We start from the raw sequence: 26,506 nt of genomic DNA on the forward strand, positions 1-26,506 counted from the left end.
ACATCATTTCCACATCCACCCAGGCCTTTCTAAAAGGACTCGAGGGGCAACAACTTCATGCAGAGAAATAAGCTGCTGGAGGAAGTGGTTGAGGTAAGTACATTAACAACATTTAAAAGATACCTGGGCAGATACGTGGATAGGAAAGATTTAGAGGGTTATGAACCAAATACAGGCAGATAGGTCTAGTTCAGATGAAGCAACACTCAAAATGCTGGAGAAACTCAACAAGTCAGGCAGCATCTACAGAGAGAAATAAACAGTTGATGTTTCAGACCAAAACCATTTTTTTTCCTGGAAAGGAAGGGGGCAAGAGGCTGAAATAAGGTGGAGGGCGGAGGGTGGAGGGGAAGTAGTACAAACTGGCTGATGATAATTGAGACAAGATGGGATGGAGGAGGTGATAAAGGGCTGAAGAAGAAATCCGATAGGTGAGGAAAGCCGACCATGGGAGAAAGAGAAGGAGGAGGGCCACAAAGGGAGGTGACGAGCAGGTGAGAAAAAGAGGAGGGGTGGGAGGGGAACCAGAACAGAGAATGGAAAAAGAGAGAAGGGGGAAGGGGTAGAAGATACCAGAAGCTGGAGATGGTCGATATGGACACATTAAGCCGAAGGGCCCGTTTCCCTGTTTATTATTCTATGATTAAGCCTAATATATACTTTGCTCTCCTGATCAGATATATCTGTTGGCCTTCTGTTGACCTACAGTACATACAAGAACATCCAGGGCTCTCTGAATGTCAACACTACCGAATCTTTACTGCAGACCTCTCTTTTTTTGTGTTCTCTCTCCTTCTACCCCGACCTGGACCGATCTCCAACAAGCCTAACATTAATAGCTCTGCTTTCTCACTCGAGATGATGCTGGCCGCCCTCGACACCAGAAGTTGTCTGAGGGTCGCCCTTACAGCGTGCTCTCAGGGCTAGGAACATAATCAACTTTACCAAATTGATTAACATCAGCGTCAGCAAACAAGAAAATAAACCATCATGGCAACCATCCCGAGGTAGCAGAAGTTAATCATCAATTGCACCAGACACCTTGTGGGAACATTGACAAATAATAATAGAATCTTACTGTGATTTCAGATCCCATCATCTTGTTACACTGTAGTGCACACATCCGTTGTATTATTGTTGTCTGCTTGTGTTATGACTCTTTGAGATAAACAAATTTACATGCACTTGAAGGCCAGCAATGTGGACATGGGACAAAGGACTTTCAGAGTCCAGGCTTCCGCTCTGTGATTGAAGCCCAGTGGTGTGTACAGGTGATGTAGGTCATTGCTGGATATCAGGTTGTCTCAGTCCATAGGGTTCCGGGATTGGATGTCTGAGTGAGCAGGAGGCATGACAACAGGTCAGTCGATGGGCCTGAAATTCTAGCCTGGAGTTCGAGGTCCCGTCCTCAGCCAGTCCGGGGGTCAATACTGAATATCAAAGCCCGAAAGTCAATCAGAAGTCTGGAGGTAAACACAAAATACTCTGCAGATGCTGGGGTCAAAGCAACATGCAGGAGGAACTCAGCAGGTCGGGCAGCATCCGTGGAAATGAACAATCAACGTCAGGATGAAGGGTCTCGGCCCGAAACATTGACTGTTCATTTCCACTGATGCTGCCCGACCTGCTGAGTTCCTCCAGCGTGTTGCATAAGTCTGGAGGTCAAAGTCTGGAGTCCCGATTACACGTCCTGGGGCTGGAGGACTGTCTGTGTTTGTGGGTGGGTAGGAGGGAGAAAAAGGCTTGTTTTGCTGTTGATGTTTTGGTGTGTGTTGTGTTCTGTGTTGTTCTGCCAAGCATTGCGAGCATGCTAGGTTGGTGCCAGAATGTGTGGTGATACCTGTGGGCTTCCCATCGTACATTGTTATGTTGTGTTGGTTGTTATTTCTCTGTATGTTTCCATGTGATAAATCTGGTCACCCTGTTATAGGAAAGCTGATAAGATGATTAGATAAGATATATCTGGGGGGGTCGATATATGTATTGGCACATGGCCAAGTGGTTAAGGCGTTCGTCTAGTGATTTGAAGGTCGCTAGTTCCAGCCTTGGCTGAGGCAGCGTATGTGTCCTTGAGCAAGGCACTTAATCACACATTGCTCTGCGACGACACTGGTGCCAAGCTGTATGGGTCCTAATGCCCTTCCCTTGAACAACATCGGTGCATGGAGAGGGGAGACTTGCAGCATGGGCAACTGCTGGTCTTCCATACAACCTTGCCCAGGCCTGTGCCCTGGAAACCTTCCAAGGCGCAAATGCATGGTCTCATGAGACAAACGGATGCCTATTACTATTAATTGGGGGTCAATGTACTTGATCCATTTTGATTGATTTTGTACAGGAGGGGGGATTTGGGGGTTGACATGCTTGATCTGTTTTGTTTGTTTTTTTTGCAGGGAGGTGGGATTTAGGGGTTGATGATCATGCTGCCTTTCTCTTCTGTCTTGGTTTCACGGCTACGCGGATAATTGAAGGATTTCCCAGTTGTATACTTTGATAATAAATGAACCTTTGAACCTTTATCCCTCCATAGTCACTGTTGACTTGGCAAATTCCTCCAGCTTGTTGTGAGTTTTGCTCATTAAACTAAGCAGGGTGCAGAAGAAATTTACCAGGAGGCTACCACAACTTGAGAGCCTGTGTTACAGGAGAGGTTGTGAAGACTAGAACCTTCTTTACTTGGAATGTAGGAGATTGAGGGCTGATCTGAACATGCATAAAGTCCTGTATTATTCCAGGATCTGGTGGTTCTACAACATATAGGATACCATTAACCCACAGAGGTAGACGCTGTTGCCGAGCCTAGAGCACCCAGTTGACTTCAAGATTAGCAGGTTAACTCCATCATCCGGTGTTGATGTGAGTGAGGGGTCATGGTTAGTTTTTACAATGGGGGAGCTCAGTCCAGCCCCCATCTCAACAGTTAAGGACCCTGAGGTCCGGTTCCAAAACCTCACCTCTTGATGCTCCCTGTCCAGTTGTGGGAAAGCATCCTGATTGCTCCCCATAATATCCCAACATCACCCCTAGAGAACTCCTGCCCTCCACTGTCCAATAACTATCCGAAGGCATCACTGGTTGTTCCTTTTATGGAGTCAGGGTTGTCCCAGAAACCCCGGGACACAGACAGTAGTCCTGCACTGGGGCAGGTAATGGAGGGGTGGGGTATATTCTTTACCTGTGAACTTTCTGCCTACATCAGGGCAATATGTCACAGGCCCCACAGACCTCCTGTGACCTCGGCAAGCCACCCCAGCCCTGCAGCCCAGACTGAGAATCATGACCTGAAACCTTGTGAAGATTAAAAATTAGTTTTATTTTTTCACATGTACATTGAAGCACACTGTGAAATGCATTGTTCGCATCAAATCAAATCAGCAAAGATGTGCTGGGGCAGTCCGCGCTTCCGGTACCAGCATAACGTGCCCACAACTCACGAACCCTATCCGTACATCTTTAGAATATGGGGGGAAAATCGGAGCACCTAGACAAAATCCACGTGGTCACAGAGAGGACATACAAACTCCTTACAGAGAGTGGCTGGAATCAAACCCTGCTCTTACAACTGGTGCTGTGAAGTTTCACACCAATCGCTACATATGCAGCAAACTTCCAGGGCTGAGGTTTGAAGAAGAATCAGATGGATAGAACATAGAATAGAACAGGACGGTACAGACACTTCAGATCACAATATTATGCTGAACTTTTAACCCTTCCCTCCTACATAGCCCTCCATATTTCTATCATCCTGGGGAGAAGTATCTGGCTGTCCACTCTATGCTTCTTATCATCTTGTACACCTCTGTCAAGCCTCTCTCTGCCTTGACTCCAAAGAGAAAAGTCCTAGCTTGCTCAACCTATCCTCATAAGATGTGCCTGTACAGAAACAGCGTATTGGTAAGCCTCCACTGCACCTTCCCTAAAACTTCCACATCTTTCCTATAATGAGGCGACCAGAAGTGAACACAAGCGTGGTCTAATCAGGAGGCTAGATAGCTGCAACATGCCGGTAGTGCTGAGGAAAGAGAGTCTGCAGAGAGACTTGGATAGATTGGAAGAATGGGCAAAGAAGTGGCAAATGAAGTACAATGTTGGAAAGTGTATGGTTATGCACTTTGGTGGAAGAAATAAACGGGCAGACTATTACCTAAATGGGGAAAGAATTCAAAGTTCTGAGATGCAACAGGACTTGGGAGTCCTCGTACAGGATACCCTTAAGGTTAACCTCCAGGTTGAATTGGTGGTGAAGAAGGCGAATGCAATGTTGGCATTCATTTCTAGAAGAATAGAGTATAGGAGCAGGGATGTGATGTTGAGGCTCTATAAGGCGCTGATGAGACCTCACTTGGAGTACTGTGGGCAGTTTTGGTCTCCTTATTTAAGAAAGAATGTGCTGACATTGGAGGGGGTACAGAGAAGATTCACTAGAACAATTCTGGGAATGAGAGGGTTAACATATGAGGAACGTTTGTCTGCTTTTGGACTGTATTCCTTAGAGTTTAGAAGAATGAAGGGAGACCCCATAGAAACATTTCGAATGTTGAAAGGCACAGACAGAGTGGATGTGGCAAAGTTGTTTCCCATGATGGGGGAGTCTAGTACGAGAGGCCGTGACTTAAGGATTGAAGGGCGCCCATTCAGAACAGAAATGCGAAGAATTTTTTTTAGCCAGAGGGTGGTGAATCTATGGAATTTGTTGCCGCGGGCAGCAGTGGAGGCCAAGTCATTGGGTGTATTTAAGGCAGAGATTGATAGGTATCTGAGTAGCCAGGGCATCAAAGGTTATGGTGAGAAGGCGGGGGAGTGGGACTAAATGGGAGAATGGATCAGCTCATGATAAAATGGCGGTGCAGACTCGATGGGCCGAATGGCCGACTTCTGCTCCTTTGTCTTATATACAAGATCACAAGGGGTATAGAAGCTGTGAAAGCACATATTATTTTTCCTTGGGGGAGGGTGCCTAAAACAAGAGGGCCTAGGTTTAATGTCAGAGGCCAGAGATTTAAAGGGCACATCAGGAGCAACTTCTTAACTCAAATGGTGGTGCGTATTGGGAATAAGCAGCCAGAAGTAAAGATAACGGTTAGCTTGATTTGTCACATGTATTTTGAAACATAAGGTGAAATGCATTGTTTTGTGTCAGCAGCCAAAACATTCCGGGTAAACTGGAAATGTAACCATGCTTCCAGCACCAACACAGCATGCCCACAGTTACTAACTCATACATCTTTGGATTATGGGAAGGAAACGGAGCACCCCAAGGAAGCCCATGTGGTCACTGGGAGAATGTACAAACTCCTTACAGACAGCAGTGGGAATTGAACCAGGGTCACTGGCACTGTAAAGCATATCGCTAGCTGCTATGCTACCGTGCCACCTATGTAATGGCGGGCACATCAACAACATTTAGAAGCCATCTGGGTAAGCACATGGATAGGAGGGGTTTAGAGGGATATGGGACCAGCTCAAGGGGCAGCACACTGGGCTGAAGGGCTGCTTCCGTGCTATATGACTCTGTGACTTCTAAGCCCATGGCCACAAGCTGTATCTGGGACTTTGTTTCTGGTCAGATCCATTGTGACTAAACAAACCCATTCCTTTATTCATTCTTGGGTTTGAAGTTTTGGGTTTATATCTGCTGTCCCACCAGTGAAGAAGTCCCTTAGTGAAGAAGTTTCTCCCAGCCTTATTTTGAGATTTTGCCCCTTAAATCCTGGACTCCTCAGTCTGGGCAAACTTCCCTATATCGAGCCCATTAAAGTTGGGGTCCATGCAAGTTGATAGAGTTGTTAAGAACGCATATGGCATATCGGCCTTCATTAGTTGGGGGATTAAATTCAAATGTGGTGAAGTATTATTGCAGCTCCCCAGCCTCATGGTTAGACCACGCTTGTGTTAACTTCTGGTCGCCTCATTACAGGAAGGATGTGGAAGCTTTAGAGACGATGCAGTGGAGGCTTACCAATATGCTGTTTCTTTACAGGCATATCTTATGAGGATAGGCTGAGCAAACTAGGACTTTTCTCTTTGGAGTCAAGGCAGAGAGAGGCTTGACAGAGGTGTACAAGATGATAAGAAGCATAGAGTGGACAGCCAGATACTTTTCCCGAGGATGATAGAGATATGGAGGGCTATGTAGGAGGGAAGGGTTAAAAGTTCAGCATAATATTGTGATCTGAAGTGCCTGTACCGTCCTGTTCTATTCTATGTTCTATCCATCTGATTCTTCCTCAAACCTCAGCCCTGGAAGTTTGCTGCATATGTAGCGATTGGTGTAAAACTTCACAGCACCTGTTGTAAGAGCAGGGTTTGATTCCAGCCACTCTCTGTAAGGAGTTTGTATGTTCTCTCTGTGACCACGTGGATCTTGTCTAGGTGCTCCAATTTTACCCCCATATTCTAAAGATGTACGGATAGGGTTCGTGAGTTGTGGGCACGTTATGCTGGTACCGGAAGCGCGGACTGCCCCAGCACATCTTTGCTGATTTGATTTGATGCGAACAATGCATTTCACAGTGTGCTTCAATGTACATGTGAAAAAATAAAACTAATTTTTAATCTTCACAAGGTTTCAGGTCATGATTCTCAGTCTGGGCTGCAGGGCTGGGGCGGCTTGCAGAGGTCACAGGAGGTCTGTGGGGCCTGTGTCATATTGCCCTGATGTAGGCAGAAAGTTCACAGGTAAAGAATATACCCCACCCCTCCATTACCTGCCCCAGTGCAGGACTACTGTCTGTGTCCCGGGGTTTCTGGGACAACCCTGACTCCATGAAAGGAACAACCAGTGATGCTTTCGGATAGTTATTGGACAGTGGAGGGCAGGAATTCTCTAGGGGTGATGTTGGGATATTATGGGGAGCAATCAGGATGCTTTCCCACAACTGGACAGGGAGCATCAAGAGGTGAGGTTTTGGAACCGGACCTCAGGGTCCTTAACTGCTGAGATGGGGGCTGGACTGAGCTCCCCCATTGTAAAAACTAACCATGACCCCTCACTCACATCAACACCAGATGATGGAGTTAACCTGCTAATCTTGAAGTCAACTGGGTGCTCTAGGCTCGGCAACAGTGTCTACCTCTGTGGGTTAATGGTATCCTGTATGTTGTAGAACCACCACATCCTGGAATAATACAGGACTTTATGCGTGTTCGACAAACTTTACTTTGATGCATTAATGAAGGCTTTATGATGAATTCGGCACGTATGGATCTCCAAAAGATATCAGACAAACTTTTTCATGTGTAACAGGACGTGGGCTTAACATGCTGAGCCAGGCCTTAATTACCCATCTCCAGCTGCCCTTGAGAAGGTGGTGGCGAGTTGCCTCTTTGAGCCACCGGTGTCCCTGAGGTGTGGGTAAACCCACAATATTGTTCCGGAGATAGTTTAACCCAGTGGGAAAGGGATGGCGATGTATTTCCAAGTCAGGGTGGTATGTGGCTTGGTGGGTGACTTCCAGGGAATGGGGTACCCGTGCTAATACTGCCCCTGTCCCTCTAGGTGGTAGGGTTGGTGGGTTTGGAAGGTGCTGTCTGAGGAGTCCCGGTGAGTTACTGAGGTGAGTCCTGAAGATGGTACAAACTGTGTGGTGGTGGTGGAGTGAGTGAATGGTTGTGGATGGAGTCCTGTCAAGTGGGCTGCTATTTCCTGCATGGTGTCACTGCCTATGAAACTACTTCAGTTCAGCTTCTGTCAGTGGTAACCCCAGAATTCTGACAGTGTGGGATTCAGTGATGGTTATGGCTTAGAATGTCAGGGGGTGATAGCTGGATTTTCTCTTGTTGGATCCCATAATTCACTGGCCTGGTAGGAGTGCATGGTAGGACAGTGTAGAGTGAACTTAACTCTATCTAACCCTGGGACTGTGTGATGGGACAATGAAGAGCAAGTTTTTACTTTACCTAACCCTGGGACTGTGTGATGGGACAGTGTAGAGTGAGTTTTTACTTTACCTAACCCTGGGACTGTGTGATGGGACAGTGTAGAGTGAGTTTTTACTTTACCTAACCCTGGGACTGTGTGATGGGACAGTGTAGAGTGAACTTAACTCTATCTAACCCTGGGACTGTGTGATGGGACAGTGTAGAGTGAGTTTTTACTTTACCTAACCCTGGGACTGTGTGATGGGACAGTGTAGAGTGAACTTAACTCTATCTAACCCTGGGACTGTGTGATGGGACAGTGTAGAGTGAGTTTTACTTTACCTAGCCTTGGGAGAATGTGATGGGACAGCATAGAATGTGTTTAACTCTATCTAACTCCGGGAGTGTTTGATGGGACATTGTCGAGTGAGCTTTACTTTACCTGGGAGTGTGTGATGGGGCAGTGTAGAGTGAGATTTACTATATCTGACCCTGAGAGTGTGTGATGGGACAACGTAGAGTGTGTTGAACTCTATCTAACCCTGGGAGCGTGAGGTGGGACAGTGTAGAGTGAGTTTTATTTTACCTAACCCTGGGAGTGTGTGATGGGGCAGTGTAGAATGAGATTTACTATATCTGACCCCGAGAGTGTGTGATGGGACAACGTAGAGTGTGTTGAACTCTATCTAACCCTGGGAGTGTGTGCTGGGATGGAGTAGAGAGAATTTACAGAGGCAGTTTAATCATGAGGGTGTGGAGAAGCGGGAAGAAGGGAGTTGTGGTGAACGGAGTTATCAGGGTGACACTTACTTTTGGATCTCGGCCCACATCTCCTCCTTCTCGTTCCTGAGAGCTGACAGCTCAACACTGGTAGCGAAGAAGTCAGACTGCAGGTCCGTCAGCTCCTTGAGGGCGCACTCCAGAGCACAGGCACCTTCTGCCAACTTCCTGGGCTGCCTCTCCCCATTCCGCAGGACCAAGATCTGGGTAGTGCCTGCTTCACCAAGCATCTGCTCCAAAGTTTCCACAGAGCAATTCCGTGCACTCCTTCCGTTGATCTCAATCAGCCTGAAAACAGAGAGTATTGAGAACAGCATACAGTACCTCCACACACAATGTTAGTTGCAGAAATAGGTCATTCTCCTTTTTAACATCACAGTATCTGCTTTTACAAAGCTGCTCAAATATCTTCTACTTGTCCTGAATCTCTTCACAAAGTCAAATTTTAATATCCTGGATACTAAACACAGGTTCTATGGTCATATCTACGCAGATTTCCAATGCATTCATTGCATCTGACAATAATATTGGATTTTACTTACTCTGGATATTCTTTCTCCCACCCCCCCCACCCCATAAGATCAAAAGACATAGAAGCAGAGTTAGGCCTTTTGGCCTATTAAGTCTGTTCCACCATTCCATCATAGCTGATTTATTATTCCTCTCAGCCCTTACCTCGTCTTCTCCCTGTAACCTTCAATGTCCTTACCAATCAAGAACCTACCAAGGTCCACTTTAAGTATACTCAAAGACTTGGCCTCCACAGCAAACTGTGGCAATGAGTTCCACAGATTCAGCATCTCCCATCGGGCAGAAGATACAAAAGTCTGAAAGCATACATCACCAGGCTCAAGGACAGCTTCTATCCCGCTGTTATAAAACTATTCACTATATCAAAGTATCATTTGTTATCAAAGTACGTATACATACATCACCGTATGCTACCTTGAGATTCATTTTCTTGCAGGCATTTAGATTAGATTAGATTATGAGAATACTCAGTTCTCTTTTATTATCATTTAGAAATGCATACATGCATTAAGAAATGATACAATGTTCCTCCAGAGATATATCACAGAAAACAGGACAAACCAAAGACTAACACTGACGCAACCACATAATTATAACCTATAGTTACAGCAGTACAGAGCAATACCATAATTTGATAAAGAACAGACCATGGGTACGGTAAAAAAGTCTCAAGTCCCGATGGACTCCCAAGTCCCCGATAGCAGGTGGCAAAAGGGAGAAACTCCCTGCCATAAACCTCCAGACACCGACAACTGCCAATGCATTGGAAGCACCCGACCACAGCCGACACAGAGTCCATCTGTCCGAAAACTCCGAGCTTTCGACCCAGCCCCTCCAATACAGCCTCCCGAGCGCCTTCCTCTGCCGAGCGCCTTCGACCTTGCCCCAGCTGCCGAAACAAGCGAAGCCGAGGATTCGGGGCCTTCTGCTCCGGAGATTGCGGTTACCACACAGTAGCAGCGGCAGCGAAGCGGGCACTTCAGAAGTTTCTCCAGATGTTCCTCCATATTCTCACATCTGTCTCCATCAAATCAGGATTGTGCACAGTGCTCTACTTGACAGATTACAGATATCATTCACCGGAGAGGCCGCCATCTTCTTCTCCTCCCTGCTAATTTACAGGAAAATAAAGAAATACAATAGAATTTAAGAAAAACTATAAAGAGTGGCAAACGACCATTGTGCAAAAGAAGACAAATCATGCAGATAAAAAATAAATAATACGGGGAACACGAGTTGCAGAGTCCTTGAAAATTAGTCTGTAAGTTATGGAATTAGCTCAGAGGTCTGGTAAGTGAAGTTATCCATGCCAGTCCAGAAGCCTAGTGGTTGTAGAGTAATAACTGCCTCTAAACCTGGTAGTGTGGGACCTAAAGCTCTTGTATCTTCTACCTGATGGTAGTAGCAAGAAGAGAGTGTGGACTGGATGGTGGATGCTGCTTTCTTGTGGCAATGCTCCTTGTAGATGAGCTCAATGGTGGGGAGGGCTTTGCGTAATGGACTGGGCTGTCTCCACCATCTTCTGTAGAGTTTTCCATTCTTGGTCACTGGGATTCCATATCAGGCTACCATGTACCCCGGTACATGTGGCAACAATAAACAGAAACACCAATACAAAAAAAGCAAAAACCACAAGGTAAGATATTGGGCGGGGACTGGTGTTCCAGGTTGTGAGTTGAAACCCCACCATGCTCAGAGTGGAATTTAAATTCAATTATCTGCAGTGCCTATAGAAAGTATTCACCCCCCCCCCCTCCCAGAAGTTTTCATGTTTTATTGTTTTACTACATTGATTCACAGTGGATTTAATTTGTCTTTTTGACACGATGAACAGAAAAAGACTCATGTCAAAGTGAAAGCAGATCTCCACAAAGTGATCTAAATTAATTACAAATATAACACACAAAATAATTGATTGCATAAATATTCCCCCCCTTTAATATGACACTTGGTTTTAGAAGTCACATAATTAGTTAAATGGAGATCTGTGTGCAGTCAAGGTGTTACAATTGGCTGCAGTAGAAGTACACCTGTGTCTGGAAGGTCCAACTGCCGCTGAGTCAGTATCCTGGCAAAAATTACACCATCAAGATAAAAGAACACTCCAAGCAACTCCGCAAAAAAGGTTATTAAAAAGCATGTCAGGAGATGCAGCCAAGAAAATTTCCAAGTCACTGAATATCCCCTGGAGTATAGTTAAGTCAGTCATTGAGAAATGGAAAGAGTATGGCACAGCTGTAAATCTGCCTAGAGCAGGCTGTCCTCAAAAACTGAGTGACTGTGCAAGGAGGGGACTAGTGAGGGAGGCCACCAGGAGACCTATGACAACTCTGGAGGAGTTACAAGCTTCAGTGGCTGAGATGGGAGAGACTGTGCATACAACAACTGTTGCTCGGGTGCTTCACCAGTCACAGCTTTATGTGGAGGGTGGCAAAGAGAAACCCACTGTTGAAAAAGACTTGCATGAAATCTCAGCTAGAGTAGCATAAATGCAGCAAAATACAGGGAAATCCTGGAGGAAAACCTGATGCAGTCTGCAAAAGAATTGTGACCTGGGAGAAGATCTGTTTTTCAGAAAGACAGTGACCCCAAGCATAAAGCCAAAGCTACACAGGAATGGCTTAAAACAACAAAGTTATTGTCCTGGAGTGGCCAAGTCAGAGTCCAGACCAAAATCTAATTGAGAATTTGCGGCTGGACTTGAAAAGGTTTGTTCATACAATCTGACAGAGGCTGAGCAGTTTTGTACAGAAGAATGGGGGAAAAGTTGCAGTGTCCAGATGTGCAAAGCTGATAAGAGACCAATCCACACAGACAAGGCTGTAATTGCTACCAAAGGTGCATCTACTAAATACAGACTTGAAGGGAGTGTATACTTACGCAATCAATTATTTTGTATTTTACAACTGTAATTAATTTAGATCACTTTGTAGAGATCTGTTTTCACTTTGACATGAGAGTCTTTTCCTGTTGAACAGTGTCAAAAAAAGCCAAATTAAATCCACTGTGATTCAATGTTGCAAAACAATAAAACATGAAAATGTCCGGGGGGGGGGGGGGCGCGTTGGTGAATAATTTTTATAGGCACTGTACGTAGTGTATGTAGTTATTAGTAATGATGATGACAATAGTAGCTAAAACCCACTTAGTTCACTCACATCCTTCAGAGATGCATCCTTACCTGGCCTGGTATTATATGTGACTACAGACCAAGACCATGTAGCTAATGTTGAATATCCTAGCATGTTCCCTATTAAGTCAATTAGGGAATGTGTTACTAATGTGGGTTTTCACCGCAAAAACATGACTAGAGTTGTTTAGCACTTGCGTGCAAGCATGTTTATTCAATGCGCCAAAAAATCAAAATAAAAAACTTAGTGAAAATAACAAAAATAAATCTGTCAATGTTTACAACAAGTTATCTACCAGAAAACACAGCATTAGGCTGTACTTATAACTGACCAGTGTGACCTCCTGGCATCTCTATTTCTCTCCCCTGTGACTGAGAGCGAACTGCCACGTTTTCTCGGCACCACGACATACCATCCTTAATTACCAACAAAAATAACTTCAGACTACACAGAGTTTGATGCACCCCACAATGTAGTTACAATCACATTACAAAATAAACACTAGTATCTACATTAAATACAAAATACAAAGAATATTTGTCTGTGAAGAGAAGTATTTCAGATTGTATACTGTATACATTCTCAGATAATAAACGGGACCATTTGATATATACACATTTACACATCCCCGTTACTGAAGAAATGAAATATTCCACCATATATGGTGGCAAAGGAAGCAGAAAGCCAATCCATTATAAGAATATACCAGGGAAGATGTTGAAATGTACACACTCAGCATAACGACAGTGGAATGCCAAGGCAATATTTGTGTGTGGGTTAAGTGCGTGTAAATGCACATGTGTATAGAGTGCCTTAACGGGTGCTCTCCATCACATTACCACCCTCCTCTCGTGTGGTGATAATGTTCAACAGTCGAGACAGGTCATCTGCAGTAACATTTTCTTCTCCTACTTAAGATTGAACACAGAATTTGAAGGGTTGGAGCTCCAGGTACCACTGTGTTACTCTGGCATTATTGTCTGAATCCATGTCAACACTTTGTGATCTGCGTAAAGGTCAAACTCCCAGCCTAGGAGGTAGTACCGGAGGTTGTCAAAGATCCACTTAATGGCTAGGCACTGCTTTTCAGTGGTGGAATACCAGGTTTCACTAGGGAGAAGCTTTCGGCTTACGTAAAGGACAGGCCACTCTTCTCCAGGTTCTCCTTGTGCCAGAACTGCTCCAAAGCCTTCTCCTGAGAGATCCACCTGGACAAGTCCGGGCTCTGAAGAACAGGTGAGATTTTAAAGGCTTGAAAAGTGTTTTCACATTCATTGTCCATGTCACTGGGTTGCTTACAAATCTCCCAGTCAGATTAGTCAGAGGCGCAGCTAGAGTGGTGAATTGGAGAATGAACATGATACTACCCTACTAGACCCAGGAAGATCTTCCCTTCCTTCTTGGTGCGAGGTTTAGGACTGTTGCCGATTGCTTTCACTTTGTTCATCTATGCTCAAACCTTTCCATGTCCCAACTGGTAGCCAAAGTTTCCCTTTATGCCCACTCACATTTTTGTAGGTTGAGGGTGAGACTGGCAACATGGATATTCCCCAGGGTCTTGCGCAGATGGTCCAGGTGTTCTGACCATGTCTGGCTGTAGACAACCATGTCATCTAGATAGGTCGCACTGCAGTTCTTGTAGCCTTGTAGCACCCAGTCCATCAACCGCTGAAAGGTTGCTGGTACACATTGAAGACTAAGAGGCATCACAAATATATACACATCCTCATTATTAAAGAAATGGAAAATTCCACCATGTATGGTGGAAAAGCCATAAAGCCAACCCGTTATAAGAATATACCAGGGAAAGATTCTGAAGTGTGCACATTCAGTGCAATGAAAGCAGAATGTCAAGACAGTGTGCGTGTGTGTGAGCGAGCGAGTGAGTGAGTGTGTGAGTATGTATGTGTGTGTGTTATTGACCCCTCTCTATCACAGATGGATTTGTAGATTCATAGGGTTACGTGGTACAGAGAAACCCAATTCGCCCATCCTGACCAATGGACTATCCTGTGCTAGTCCCATTTGCCTGCATATCAATAGGCGCATTTTTTTTTTCTCTAAACACTGCTCGGGGAGAAGGGTCTCCACTGCGCAGGCGCGTGACGTAGCGTGCCAAGGTTTAAAAAGAGAAATTTTCAACGGTTCTTGTTTCAGTCGAAGCAAGCAGCTGAGAAGGAGTGAAGAAATCGGGTAGAAAAAGTCGTTTTTTTTTTAAACGGTGCTTAGGGAGATGGGTCTGCACTGCGCAGGTGCGTGACGTAGTGCGCCAAGGTTTAAAAAGCAGACCACCATATACAGTGGCCATCGTTGTAGCGGCCATCGTTGGAGTGGACTGAGTCAGAGTGGGATGGCTTTGGCTCAAACAGGCTTCAGCGAGAACAGGCAGAGGCCAGGGTAGGTTCCGGTAAGTTTTTTGTTCAGATTGTTTAGTGCAGTGAGAATGCCAGGCAGGATGTTGGAATGCTCCTTTTGCAGGATGTGGGAAGTCAGGGAGCCTTCCGGTGTCCTGACAATGACACCTGCAAGAAGTGCATCCAGCTGCAGCTCCTGACAAACCGCGTTAGGGAACTGGAGCAGGAGCTGGATGACCTGCGGATCATTCCGGAGAATGAGGAGATTATAGATCGTAGCTACAGGGAGGTAGTTACGCCAAAGGAGCAGAGGACAGGAAATTGGGTCACTGTCAGGCGAGGGAAGAGGAAAGGGCAGGCAGAGCAGGGTTCCCCTGTGGCCATTCCCCTCAACAAGTATACCGCATTGGATACTGTTGAGGGGGATGACTTACCTGGGACTAGCTGCAGTGGCCAGATCTCTGGCACTGAGTCTGGCTCTGCAGTGCAGAAGGGAGGGTGGAAAAAGAGGAGAGTGGTAGTGATAGGGGACTCGATAGTTAGAGGTACAGATAGGAGGTTCTGTGGTCGTGACAGAGAATCCAGGATGGTTTGTTGCCTCCCAGGTGCCAGGGTCAAGGATATCTCTGGTCGATTGCATGACATTCTGAAGTGGGAGGGTGACCAGCCAGATGTCGTGGTGCACATCGGTACCAATGACATAGCAAGGAAGAGTGAAGAGGTCCTGGACAGTGAGTATAGAGAGCTTGGTAGGAAGTTGAAAAGCAGGACCTCAAGGGTGGTAATCTCAGGATTGCTACCTGTGCTAGGTGCCAGTGAGGGTAGGAATAGGATGCTCTGGAGGAGGAACAAGTGGCTGAGGAACTGGTGTAGGGGGCAGGGTTTCAGATTTCAGGATCATTGGGACCTCTTCTGGGGCAAGTGGGACCTGTACAAGAGAGACGGGTTACACTTGAACCACAGGGGGACCAATATCCTTTCAGGGAGGTTTGTTAGTGCTGTTGGGGAGGCTTTAAACTAGATTTGCAGGGGGATGGGAACCAGAGTGCCAGAGCTGACAGTGTGGCTGGGGTGAAAATAAATGATGTTGAAAGTTTAAGCAAATCTGCTGATAGAAAGGTTGTGAGTGGTCGTAAAAATCTTCTGAGGTGTATATATTTCAATGCTAGGAGTATTGCGGGGAAGGTGGATGAGTTGAGGGCGTGGATTGACACGTGGAATTATGACATTGTAGCAATTAGTGAAACTTGGCTCCAGGAGGGGCAGGACTGGCAGCTTAACATTCCAGGGTTCCGATGTTTCAGATGTGATCGAGGCAGAGGAATGAAAGGTGGGGGAGTAGCATTGCTTGTTAGGGAAAATATTACAGCAGTGCTCAGGCAGGACAGATTAGAGGGCTTGTCTACTGAGTCCTTATGGATGGAGCTGAGAAACAGGAAAGGTATGGCCACATTAGTGGGATTGTATTACAGACCACCCAATAGTCAACGAGACTTGGAAGAGCAAATCTGCAGAGAGGTAGCAGGCAACTGCAGGAAACATAAAGTTGTGGTGGTAGGGGATTTTAATTTTCCATACATTGACTGGGACTCCCATACTGTTAGGGGTCTAGATGGTTTAGAGTTTGTAAAATGTGTTCAGGAAAGTTTTCTAAATCAATATATAGAGGCACCAACTAGAGGGGATGCAATATTGGATCTCCTGTTAGGAAACCAATTAGGGCAAGTGACGGAAGTCTGTGTAGGGGAGCACTTTGGTTCCAGTGATCATAACACCATTAGTTTCAATTTGATCATGGACAAGGATAGATCTGGTCCTAGGTCTGAGGTTCTGAACTGGAAGAAGGCCAAATTTGAAGAAATGAGAAAGAATCTAAAAAGCGTGGATTGGGACAGGTTGTTCTCTGGCAAAGATGTGATTGGTAGGTGGGAAGCCTTCAAAGGGGAAATTTTGAGAGTGCAGAGTTTGTATGTTCCTGTCAGGATTAAAGGCAAATTGAATAGGAATAAGGAACCTTGGTTCTCAAGGGATATTGCAACTCTGATAAAGAAGAAGAGGGAATTGTATGAAATGTATAGGAAACAGGGGGTAAATCAGGTGCTTGAGGAGTATAAGAAGTGCAAGAAAATACTTAAGAAAGAAATCAGGAGGGCTAAAAGAAGACATGAGGTTGCCTTGGCAGTCAAAGTGAAGGAGAATCCAAAGAGCTTTTACAAGTATATTAGGAGCAAAAGGATTGTAAGGGATAAAATTGGTCCTCTTGAAGATCAGAGTGGTCGGCTTTGTGCGGAACCAAAGGAAATGGGGGAGATCTTAAATAGGTTTTTTGCGTCTGTATTTACTAAGGAAGCTGGCATGAAATCCATGGAATTGAGAGAATCAAGTAGTGAGACCATGGAAACTGTACAGATTGAAAAGGAGGAGGTGCTTGCTGTCTTGAGGAAAATTAAAGTGGATAAATCCCCGGGACCTGACAGAGTGTTCCCTCGGACCTTGAAGGAGACTAGTGTTGAAATTGTGGGGGCCCTGGCAGAAATATTTAAAATGTCGCTGTCTACGAGTGAAGTGCCGGAGGATTGGAGAGTGGCTCATGTTGTTCCGTTGTTTAAAAAAGGATCGAAAAGTAATCCGGGAAATTATAGGCCGGTGAGTTTAATGTCAGTAGTAGGTAAGTTATTGGAGGGAGTACTAAGAGACAGAATCTACAAGCATTTGGATAGATAGGGGCTTATTAGGGAGAGTCAACATGGCTTTGTGCGTGGTAGGTCATGTTTGATCAATCTGTTGGAGTTTTTCGAGGAGGTTACCAGGAAAGTGGATGAAGGGAAGGCAGTGGGTATTGTCCACATGGACTTCAGTAAGGCCTTTGACAAGGTCCCGCATGGGAGGTTAGTTAGGAAAATTCAGTTGCTAGGTATACATGGAGAGGTGGTAAATTGGATTAGACATTGGCTCGATGGAAGAAGTCAGAGAGTGGTGTTAGAGAATTGCTTCTCTGAGTGGAGGCCTGTGACTAGTGGGATGCCACAGGGATCAGTGCTGGGTCCATTGTTATTTGTCATCTATATCAATGATCTGGATGATGATGTGGTAAATTGGATCAGCAAGTTTGCTGATGATACAAAGATTGGAGGTGTAGTAGACAGTGAGGAAGGTTTTCAGAGCCTGCAGAGGAACTTGGACAAATGGAAAAATGGGCTGAAAAATGGCAGATGGAGTTTAATACTGATAAGTGTGAGGTATTGTACGTTGGAAGGACAAACCAACTTAGAACATACAGGGTTAATGGTAAGACACTGAGGAGTGCAGTGGAACAGAGGGATCTGGGAATACAGATACAAAATTCCCTAAAAGTGTCGTCACAGGTAGATAGGGTCGTAAAGAGAGCTTTTGGTACATTGGCCTTTATTAATCGAAGTATTGAGTATAAGAGCTGGAATGCTATGATGAGGTTGTATAAGGCATTGGTGAGGCCAAATCTGGAGTATTGTGTTCAGATTTGGTCACCAATTTACAGGAAGGATATAAATAAGGTTGAAAGAGTGCAGAGAAGGTTTACAAGGATGTTGCCGGGACTTGAGAAACTCAGTTACAGAGAAAGGTTGAATAGGTTATGACTTTATTCCCTGGAGCGTAGAAGAATGAGGGGAGATTTGATAGAGGTATATAAAATTATGATGGGTATAGATAGAGTGAATGCAAGCAGGCTTTTTCCACTGAGGTAAGGGGAGAAAAAAAAACCAGAGGACATGGGTTAAGGGTGAGGGGGGAAAAGTTTAAAGGGAACATTGGGGGGGGCTTCTTCACACAGAGGGTGGTGGGAGTATGGAATGAGCTGCCAGACGAGGTGGTAAATGCGGGTTCTTTTTTAACATTTAAGAATAAATTGGACAGATGCATGTATGGGAGGTGTATGGAGGGATATGGTCCATGTGCAGGTCAGTGGGACTAGGCAGAAAATGGTTCGGCACAGCCAAGAAGGGCCAAAGGGCCTGTTTCTGTGCTGTAGTTTCTATGGTTTCTATGGTTAAGTGTATACAATATACATCCTGAAATTCTTTTTCTTCGCAAACATCCACGAAAACAGAGGAGTGTCCCAAAGAATGAATGACAGTTAAAACATTAGAACCCCAAAGCCCCCCCAACTCCCTCTCCCAGACACAAGCAGCAGTAAGGCATATGGCTTGTATCCCTCTAAACCTCTGCTATCCATGTACCTGTCCAAATGTCATTTAAAAATTGTAATTGTACCCATTTCTACATTGTACACTCCTCTCCAGGATGCATAAGATCAGCAGACAGATCCATACTAACAGATCCAGATAAAGTATGTGAGAGGTGGATTCAGTATATAGAACAGCTTTTTGAAGACAATAAAGGGGAACCCCCAGATATTAAACACCCTAATTCTGGTCCACCTATTACCAAAGAAGAAATAACCAAAGCAATGAAAAGCATGAAACATGGTAAAGCCACTGGACCTGATAAAATTTCAGTGGAAATGATACAAGCCCTAGAAGATCTGGGCATAGATATTCTTTTTGAACTGTTTAATGGCATATAGGGGTCTGGTGTATTGCCTGATGATCTCTTGAAATCAGCATTTATAACTCTGCCAAAAACTCCTGGAACTATTTTGGAACTATTGACTGCGAAAATTATAGAACAATCAGTCTTATGAGTCACATAATAAAGATTTTGTTGAGAATTGCTCTGAGTCGAATTAAAAACAAGTTAAAGCCAGAAACTTCTAAACTGCAATATTGATTTATTGAAGAGAGAGGAACTAGGAATGCAATTTTCATACTACAAATGCTTTCAGAAAGGGCAATTGAATATCAAAATGATGTCTTTTTATGTTTTATTGATTTCATTAAAGCATTCGACAGAGTGCAACATGAAAAAATATTTCAAATTCTCGCTAAACTAAACATAGTCGGAAGGGACCAACAACTGCTTCAAAATTTATATTGGAATCAAGCGGCGGCGGTAAAAATTGATGATAATATAAGTAGTTGGACTAAGTTTGAAAGGGGAGTTAGACAGGGATGTGTTGCCTCACTGGAATTATTAAAATATCTATAGTGAAATGATTCTCAGAGAAATAGAAGACCTAGATGGGATAAAAATTGGAGGTGTTAACATCAACAATATAAGATATGCCGACGATACCACCCTAATAGCAAGTGCTGCAGAAGACCTACAAATCCTCCTAGACAAAGTAGTACAAACAAGTGCAGATTTTGGTCTAACCATCAACTGTAAAAAAAACCAAATGTATGGTAATATCAAAACAGCAGGATACTCCCAATTGCCAATTGTACATCGGTAACCAAGAGATTGAACAAAAGACCAGCTTTAATTACCTTGATAGCTTTATATCACAAGATGCTAGAAGTAAAGTAGAAATAAAAAGAATTGCCTTTGCCAAAACCAACTTCCAAAAAATGAAACCCATTTTTTACCAACAGACACATTTCTATGACAACAAAGCATAGGCTACTAAAATGTTACATCTGGTCAATCTTGCTGTATGCTTCTGGTGTTATAGTTTGGACTATAACACCAGAACTCCAAAGAAACTTAGAAGCAACAGAAATGTGGTTTCTTAGAAGGATGCTGAAAATATCATATAGGGATAGGGTAACTAATGAGACAGTACTCCAACGTGCCCATACAAGAAGATTTTTAATGAGAACATTAAATGAGAGGAAACTTAAATTCCTGGGCCATGTCATCAGAAAGGGAGAAATAGAATACCTTACATTACAAGGCCGTATGCCTGGGAAACGCGGAAGAGGAAGGCAAAGAAGAAAATATAGATCGTTCGATGTGGAGAGCCATGATCGCCTAAACATGTAACACGCAAGGCACATGAAGAAGACGACCCAGTTCTACAGCTTCTTCTGATAGATGGTTGCACCTAGGCCATGCCATCTTCTCACATCCATCATTGGATAGGAGGTACAGAAGCCTGAAGTCCTACACCACTAATTCAAGAACAGCTACTTCCCTTCAACCATTCTGATCTTGAACCAACCAGCACAACCTTAATCACTATATTTTAGCAACATAATGACCACTTTGGTTACCTTGCACTAAAATTGATATTTTTTGTTCTAATTGTTTTGTCTTGTAAAGATTGTATAGGAATTATTTTTAAGTTATGTTTTTTTCTTGTGAATGTTGTGTATCTTGATGCTATATGCCTGTAATGCTGCTGTAAGTTAGTTTTTCATTGCACCTGTGCACATATAAACTTGGGCAGATGCCAATAAATTCAACTGTGACCTTGACCTGAGCTGGGAATGGAATTCACATTCTATGATTCCATATAAACTGCACAAACACACACGAAGAACGGAAGGATGGGATTTGAGGATGAAATGAGAGGAGACTTCTATAGAGTATACAAACAGTGTGGTATCCCCACTATCCAAGCCATTCCAATAATGACCATCTACCAGAGGGCACGAGGTACAGAAACCTGAAGTCCCACATCACTCAGTTCAAGAACTACTTTCATTCTACCTTTTGGTTCATGAACATAGTGGCAAACCCTTAATCACTGTATGTTATCAACATAATAACCACTGATCACTTTGTACTAAAACAAAGTTTGCTTTTTTTCTGTTCTAATCGAGTTTTCTTGTAAAGGTCATAAGACCATAAGACACAGGAGCAGAATTAGGCCATCTGGCCCATCGAGTCTGCTCCACATTCAATCATGGCTGATCCTTTTTTCTATCCCCTCCTCAACCCCAGTTCCCGGCCTACTCACCATAACCTTTGATGCCATGTCCAATCAAGAACCTATCAATCTCTGCCTTAAATGCACCCAATGACCTGGCCTCCACAGCTACATGTGGCAACAAATTCCACAAATTCACCACCCTTTGGCTAAAGAAATTTCTCCACATCTCTGCTTTAAATGGTCGCCCCTCTATCCTGAGGCTGTGCCCTCTTGTCCTAGACTCTCCCATCATGGGGAACATCCTTTCCAAATCTGCTCTGTCTGGGCTTTCAACATTTGAAAGATTTCAATGAGACCCCCCCTCATTCTTCTGAATTCCAGCGAGTACAGACCCAGAGTCATTAAGCGTTCCTCGTACGATAACTCTTTCATTCCTGGAATCATCTTTGTGAACCTCTGGACCCTCTCCAATGCCAGCACATCTTTTCAAAGATGAGGGGCCCAAAACTGTTCACAATACACAAGGTGAGGCCTCATTTGTGCCTTATAAAGCCTCAGCATCACATCCCTGCTCTTGTATTCTAGACACCTAGACCTCTTGGCATTTGCCTTCCTCACCACCAACTCAACCTGCAAGTTAACCTTCAGGGTGTTCTGTACAAGGACTCCCAAGTCCCTCTGCATCTCAGATTCCTATATTTTCTCCCTGTTTAGAAAATAGTCTGCACACTTATTTCTACTACCAAAGTGCAGGACTATGCATTTTTCAACATTGTATTTCATTTGCCACTTCCTTGCCCATTCTCCTAATCTGTCTAAGTCCTTCTTCATCCTACCTGTTTCTTCAACACTACCTGCATCTCCACCAATCTTCATATCATCTGCAAACTTGGCAACAAAGCCATCTATTCCATCACCTAAATCATTTATATACAGCACAAAAAGAAGTAGTCCCAACACTGATCCCTGCGGAATCATGCATAATTCATGTTTGTGTTTTTCTTGTGAATGCTGCTTATCTGCTGCTTTGTGCCAGTGATGCTGTTGCAAGTAAGTTTTCATTGCACCTGTGTACAAATAAACTTGACATTGACTTTGACCCACCTTAAACTTGTGCCATCTAGTTTTACCCTGGGGAAAAGACTGTGATTATCTTGCCTATCTATACCCTTCATGACTTTATTTCTTTAAGGACACCCCCTCGGCTCCAGGGAAAACTCTTTCCAGAGTCTCTCCTTATATCTCAGGCCTCCAGTCCTGGCAACATCCTAGTGAATGGCTTCTACACAGTTTCCTAGTTTAATCACATCATTCATGGGGCACAGCAGCTTAGTGCTTACTGTGATGCTTTACAGCACTGTTTATAAGGAGTTTATACATTCTCCCCATGACTGAGTCATAGAGTCATAGAAAAAATACAGGATGGAAACAGGCCCTTCAGCCCATCTAGTCCACGCCAAACCATTTAACCTGCCTGCTCCCATCAACCTGCACTGGGACAATAGCCTTCCATACCCCTATCGTCCATGTATCTAAATAAAAAGATTAATTTTAAATTCAATTTGTCTAATGTTACATGCCTTACACGTTCCAAAGATGTACAGTTGTGGGCATGCCATATTGGTACCGGAAGTATGGCAACACTTGCAGGCTGCCCCCAGCACATACGCACCGATTTGATTTGATGTAAAACAATACATTGCACTGTATGTTTCAAAGTACATGTGATCAATAAAGCTAATCTCTATACAATCTGTTTATCCTTTAGTATGACGACCATAACTGCTCACGATATTCCAGGCGAGGGCTAACAACAGACTCTGAATGGCATAATGGTGATCTTGCTGGTTATATCCTGCCAATCTGATAATCATAGAACAGTGCAACACAGGAACAGGCCCTTTGGCCCATAATATCTGTGCCGACCGTAATGCCAAATTAAAGTAAACCCCCTTTGCCTGCACATAATCCACATAGGTACTAGCATTGGCTTATTATTGTCACAAGTACTCAGATACCGTGGAAGGCTTGCCTTGCCTATTGTACATACAGATCTGGTATTTACACAGTGCATTGAGGTCGCACAAGGCAAATTCATAACCAGACAGCTGACAGTAGCATAATCGTTAGTGTAATGCTATTACCGCACCAATGACCCCGGTTCAATTCCCGCTAAGGAGTTTGTATGTCTGGGTGCTCTGCTTTCCTCTCATATTCCAAAAATTCCATTGTCTGTAATTGCTCACATGGGCGGCATTGGTCACATGGGCGTAACTGGGCAGCATGGGCTCATTGGCCAGAAAGGCCTGATATTGCGCTGTATCTCCAAATTAAAAAAAGACAAATAAAGTGAAGTGTGAAAGCTACCAAAAAAATGTAGTGCAGGTAAACAAAAGTGCAAGATCATAATGAAGCAGATTGTAAAGCCATGAGCCTATTTTATCCTTTCATTGGACATAACTCAGGATAGAAGCTGCCCCGAGCCTTGTGATACATGCTTTCATGCTGTTGTATCTTCTGCCTGATGGGAGGGAGGGGAGAGAATGCCCGGGATGGGTGGGGTCTTACTGAGGCAGTGAGCAGTATAGACAGAGTCCCACGGAGGGGAGGCTGGTTCCTGTGATGTTCTGAGCTCTGTCCTCAATCCTCTGCAGCTTCTCACGGTCACATGCAGAGCAGCTGTCATACAAAGCCACAATACATGCTGACATTGCTTTTAGTGGTGTATCGATAAAGATTCAATCAGGACTCTTTATTGAGTTTTCTCTTTCTAAAAGAACGCTACCAACCCTGACAGGTACCCACTATTCTCTGTAAAGAACTTGCTCCACACATCTCCTTTAAACCAGCTCCAGCAAGCTGGGGCTTTTCCTTCTCCACTGGAGGATGATAAGAGGCAACTTTGCAAAGGTGCACAAGATGCTAAGAGGCATAGGCCGATATCAATATCAATAGCCAGAGACCTTTTCCCAGGGCAGAAATGGCTAATATCAGGGGGTATATGTTAAAGTGATTGGAGTACATGGGAGATGTCAGAGGTATGCTTTTTACACACAGAGTGGTGGGTACATGGGATATCCTGCCAGAGGTGGTGGTAGGGGCAGATACATGAGGGACATTGAAGAAACTCTTAGATTGGTACAGGGATGAGAGAAAAATAAAGGGCTAGGTGGGAGGGAAGGGGTAATTTGATCTTGGAGTAGGTTAAAAGGTCGGCGCAAGATTGAGGACCTGAACTGTGCTGTAATGGTTCATGTTCTAAACCTTCCCCCTCTCACCTTAGATGTACATCATCTAATATTTAATATTTTGACCCTGGGGAAATGATACTGACTGTCCGCCCTATCTATGCCTCTGATAATCTTATGAACTTCTAAACAGAACAGTTATTCATACAATGGGGGTGGTGGTAATGAAGTGAATGCACTCAATTCTCTTTCCACAGATGCTGGGTTTGTCCAGCATTTTCTGTTTTAACCACCTTCTCTGTGTCGGATTTCCAATATTCAGAAATTCAGAAATTGGAGGTGCAAAGAGAGTTGGGAGCGCAGGAATCCCTAAAGTTAACATGCAGATTGGTTGGTAGTAAGTGAAGAAATAGGAGCAGGAGCAGGCCATCTGGCCCGTCGAGCCTGCTCCACCATTCAATAAGATCATGGCTGATCTGGCCATGGACTCATCTCCACCTGCCTGTCTTTTCCCCATAGCCCTCAATTTCCCTACTATGCAAAAATCTATCCAACCTTGTCTTAAATATATTTACTGAGATAGCCCCCACTGCTTCATTGGGCAGAGAATTCCACAGATTCACCACTCTCCGGGAAACGCAGCTCCTCCCATCTCCGTCCTAAATCTACTCCCCCGAATCTTGAAGCTATGTCCCCTAGTTCTAGTCTCACCTACCAGTAGAAACAACTTCCCTGCCTCTATCTTATCTACCCCTTTCATAATTTCACATGTTTCTATAAGATCTCCTCTCATTCTTCTGAATTCCAGTGAGCACAGTCCCAGGCGACTCAATCTCTCCTCGTGTCTAACCCCCTCATCTCTGGAATCAACCTACTGAACCTCCTCTGCACTGCTTCCAAAGCCAGTATATCCTTCCTCAAGTAAGGAGACCAGAACTGCACACAGTACTCCAGACACAGCCTCACCAGTACCCTGTACAGTTGCTGCATAACCTCCCTGCTCTTAAATTCAATCCCTCTAGCAATGAATTCCATTTGCTTTCTTGATAGCCTGCTGCACCTGCAAACCAACCTTTTGTGATTCATGCACAAGTAAGGAAGGTGAAGACAAATGCAATGTTAGCACTCATTTGGAGAGGGCTAGAATATAATGCTGAGGCTTTATATGAATTGGTCAGACTACATTTGGAGTACTGTGTATAGTTTTGGACCCCTTGCTATTAAAAGATGTGCTGGTATTGGAGAAAGTGTATAGTTTAATGAGAATACCGGGGTTTCCCCCGCTATCCGAAGGTAGAGCGCTCCTATGAAACGGTTTGTAAGCCGAAATGTCGTAAAGTGAATAAGGAATTACCATTTATTAATAAGGGAAAAAATTTTGAGCGTTCCCAGACCCAAAAAAACCCTACAAAATCATGCCAAATAACACATAAAACCTAAAATAACACTAACATATAGTAAAAGCAGGAATGATACGATAAATATACAGCCTATATAAAGTAGAAATACTTTTCAGCACTGTCTAGCGCAGCGAAAATCTCACAGCAGCACTCTCGGCAGAAACACTCTCTCCAGTAACCTTTAAGCTATGAAGCTGCCAAATCATACCAAATAACGCATAAAATACACAGCCTATATAAAGTGGAAATATTTTTCGGCACTGTCTATCACAGCGAAAATATCACGGCAGCACTCTTGGCGGAAGCGCTCTCCGCGGAAACTTTCTCTCCAGTAACCTTTAAGCTATGAAGCTGTCAAATCATACCAAATAATGCATAAAAATGCACAGCCTATATAAAGTAGAAATAATGTATGTACAGTAGCCAAACTCACTATTGCCGTTTTTATTGTTGATGGTTCGAAGCCTTTAAAAATCGTTCACTGCTTCGAGACACAGTTTCCTCCAAAAGCCATTTCTCATCGAGACTGTTAGCGTATCGAGAGCATCTCCAATGTTGGAGATTGCCA

At 44.2% G+C, this 26,506-nt stretch overlaps 1 protein-coding gene across 1 annotated transcript in view; it reads right to left on the reverse strand.

The window, feature by feature from the left end:
- The window catches only part of LOC140194021 (uncharacterized), a 101,765-nt gene that overhangs the window by 30,483 nt on the left and 44,776 nt on the right, over positions 1-26,506 (reverse strand). The window contains exon 11 of the mRNA XM_072251344.1: positions 8,671-8,928. Coding sequence (XP_072107445.1) covers positions 8,671-8,928 — 258 coding nt within the window. The remainder of the gene's footprint in view (positions 1-8,670; positions 8,929-26,506) is intronic.

The sequence above is a fragment of the Mobula birostris genome, chromosome 1 (assembly GCF_030028105.1).
Source record: "Mobula birostris isolate sMobBir1 chromosome 1, sMobBir1.hap1, whole genome shotgun sequence".
Classification (NCBI taxonomy): Eukaryota; Metazoa; Chordata; class Chondrichthyes; order Myliobatiformes; family Myliobatidae; genus Mobula; species Mobula birostris.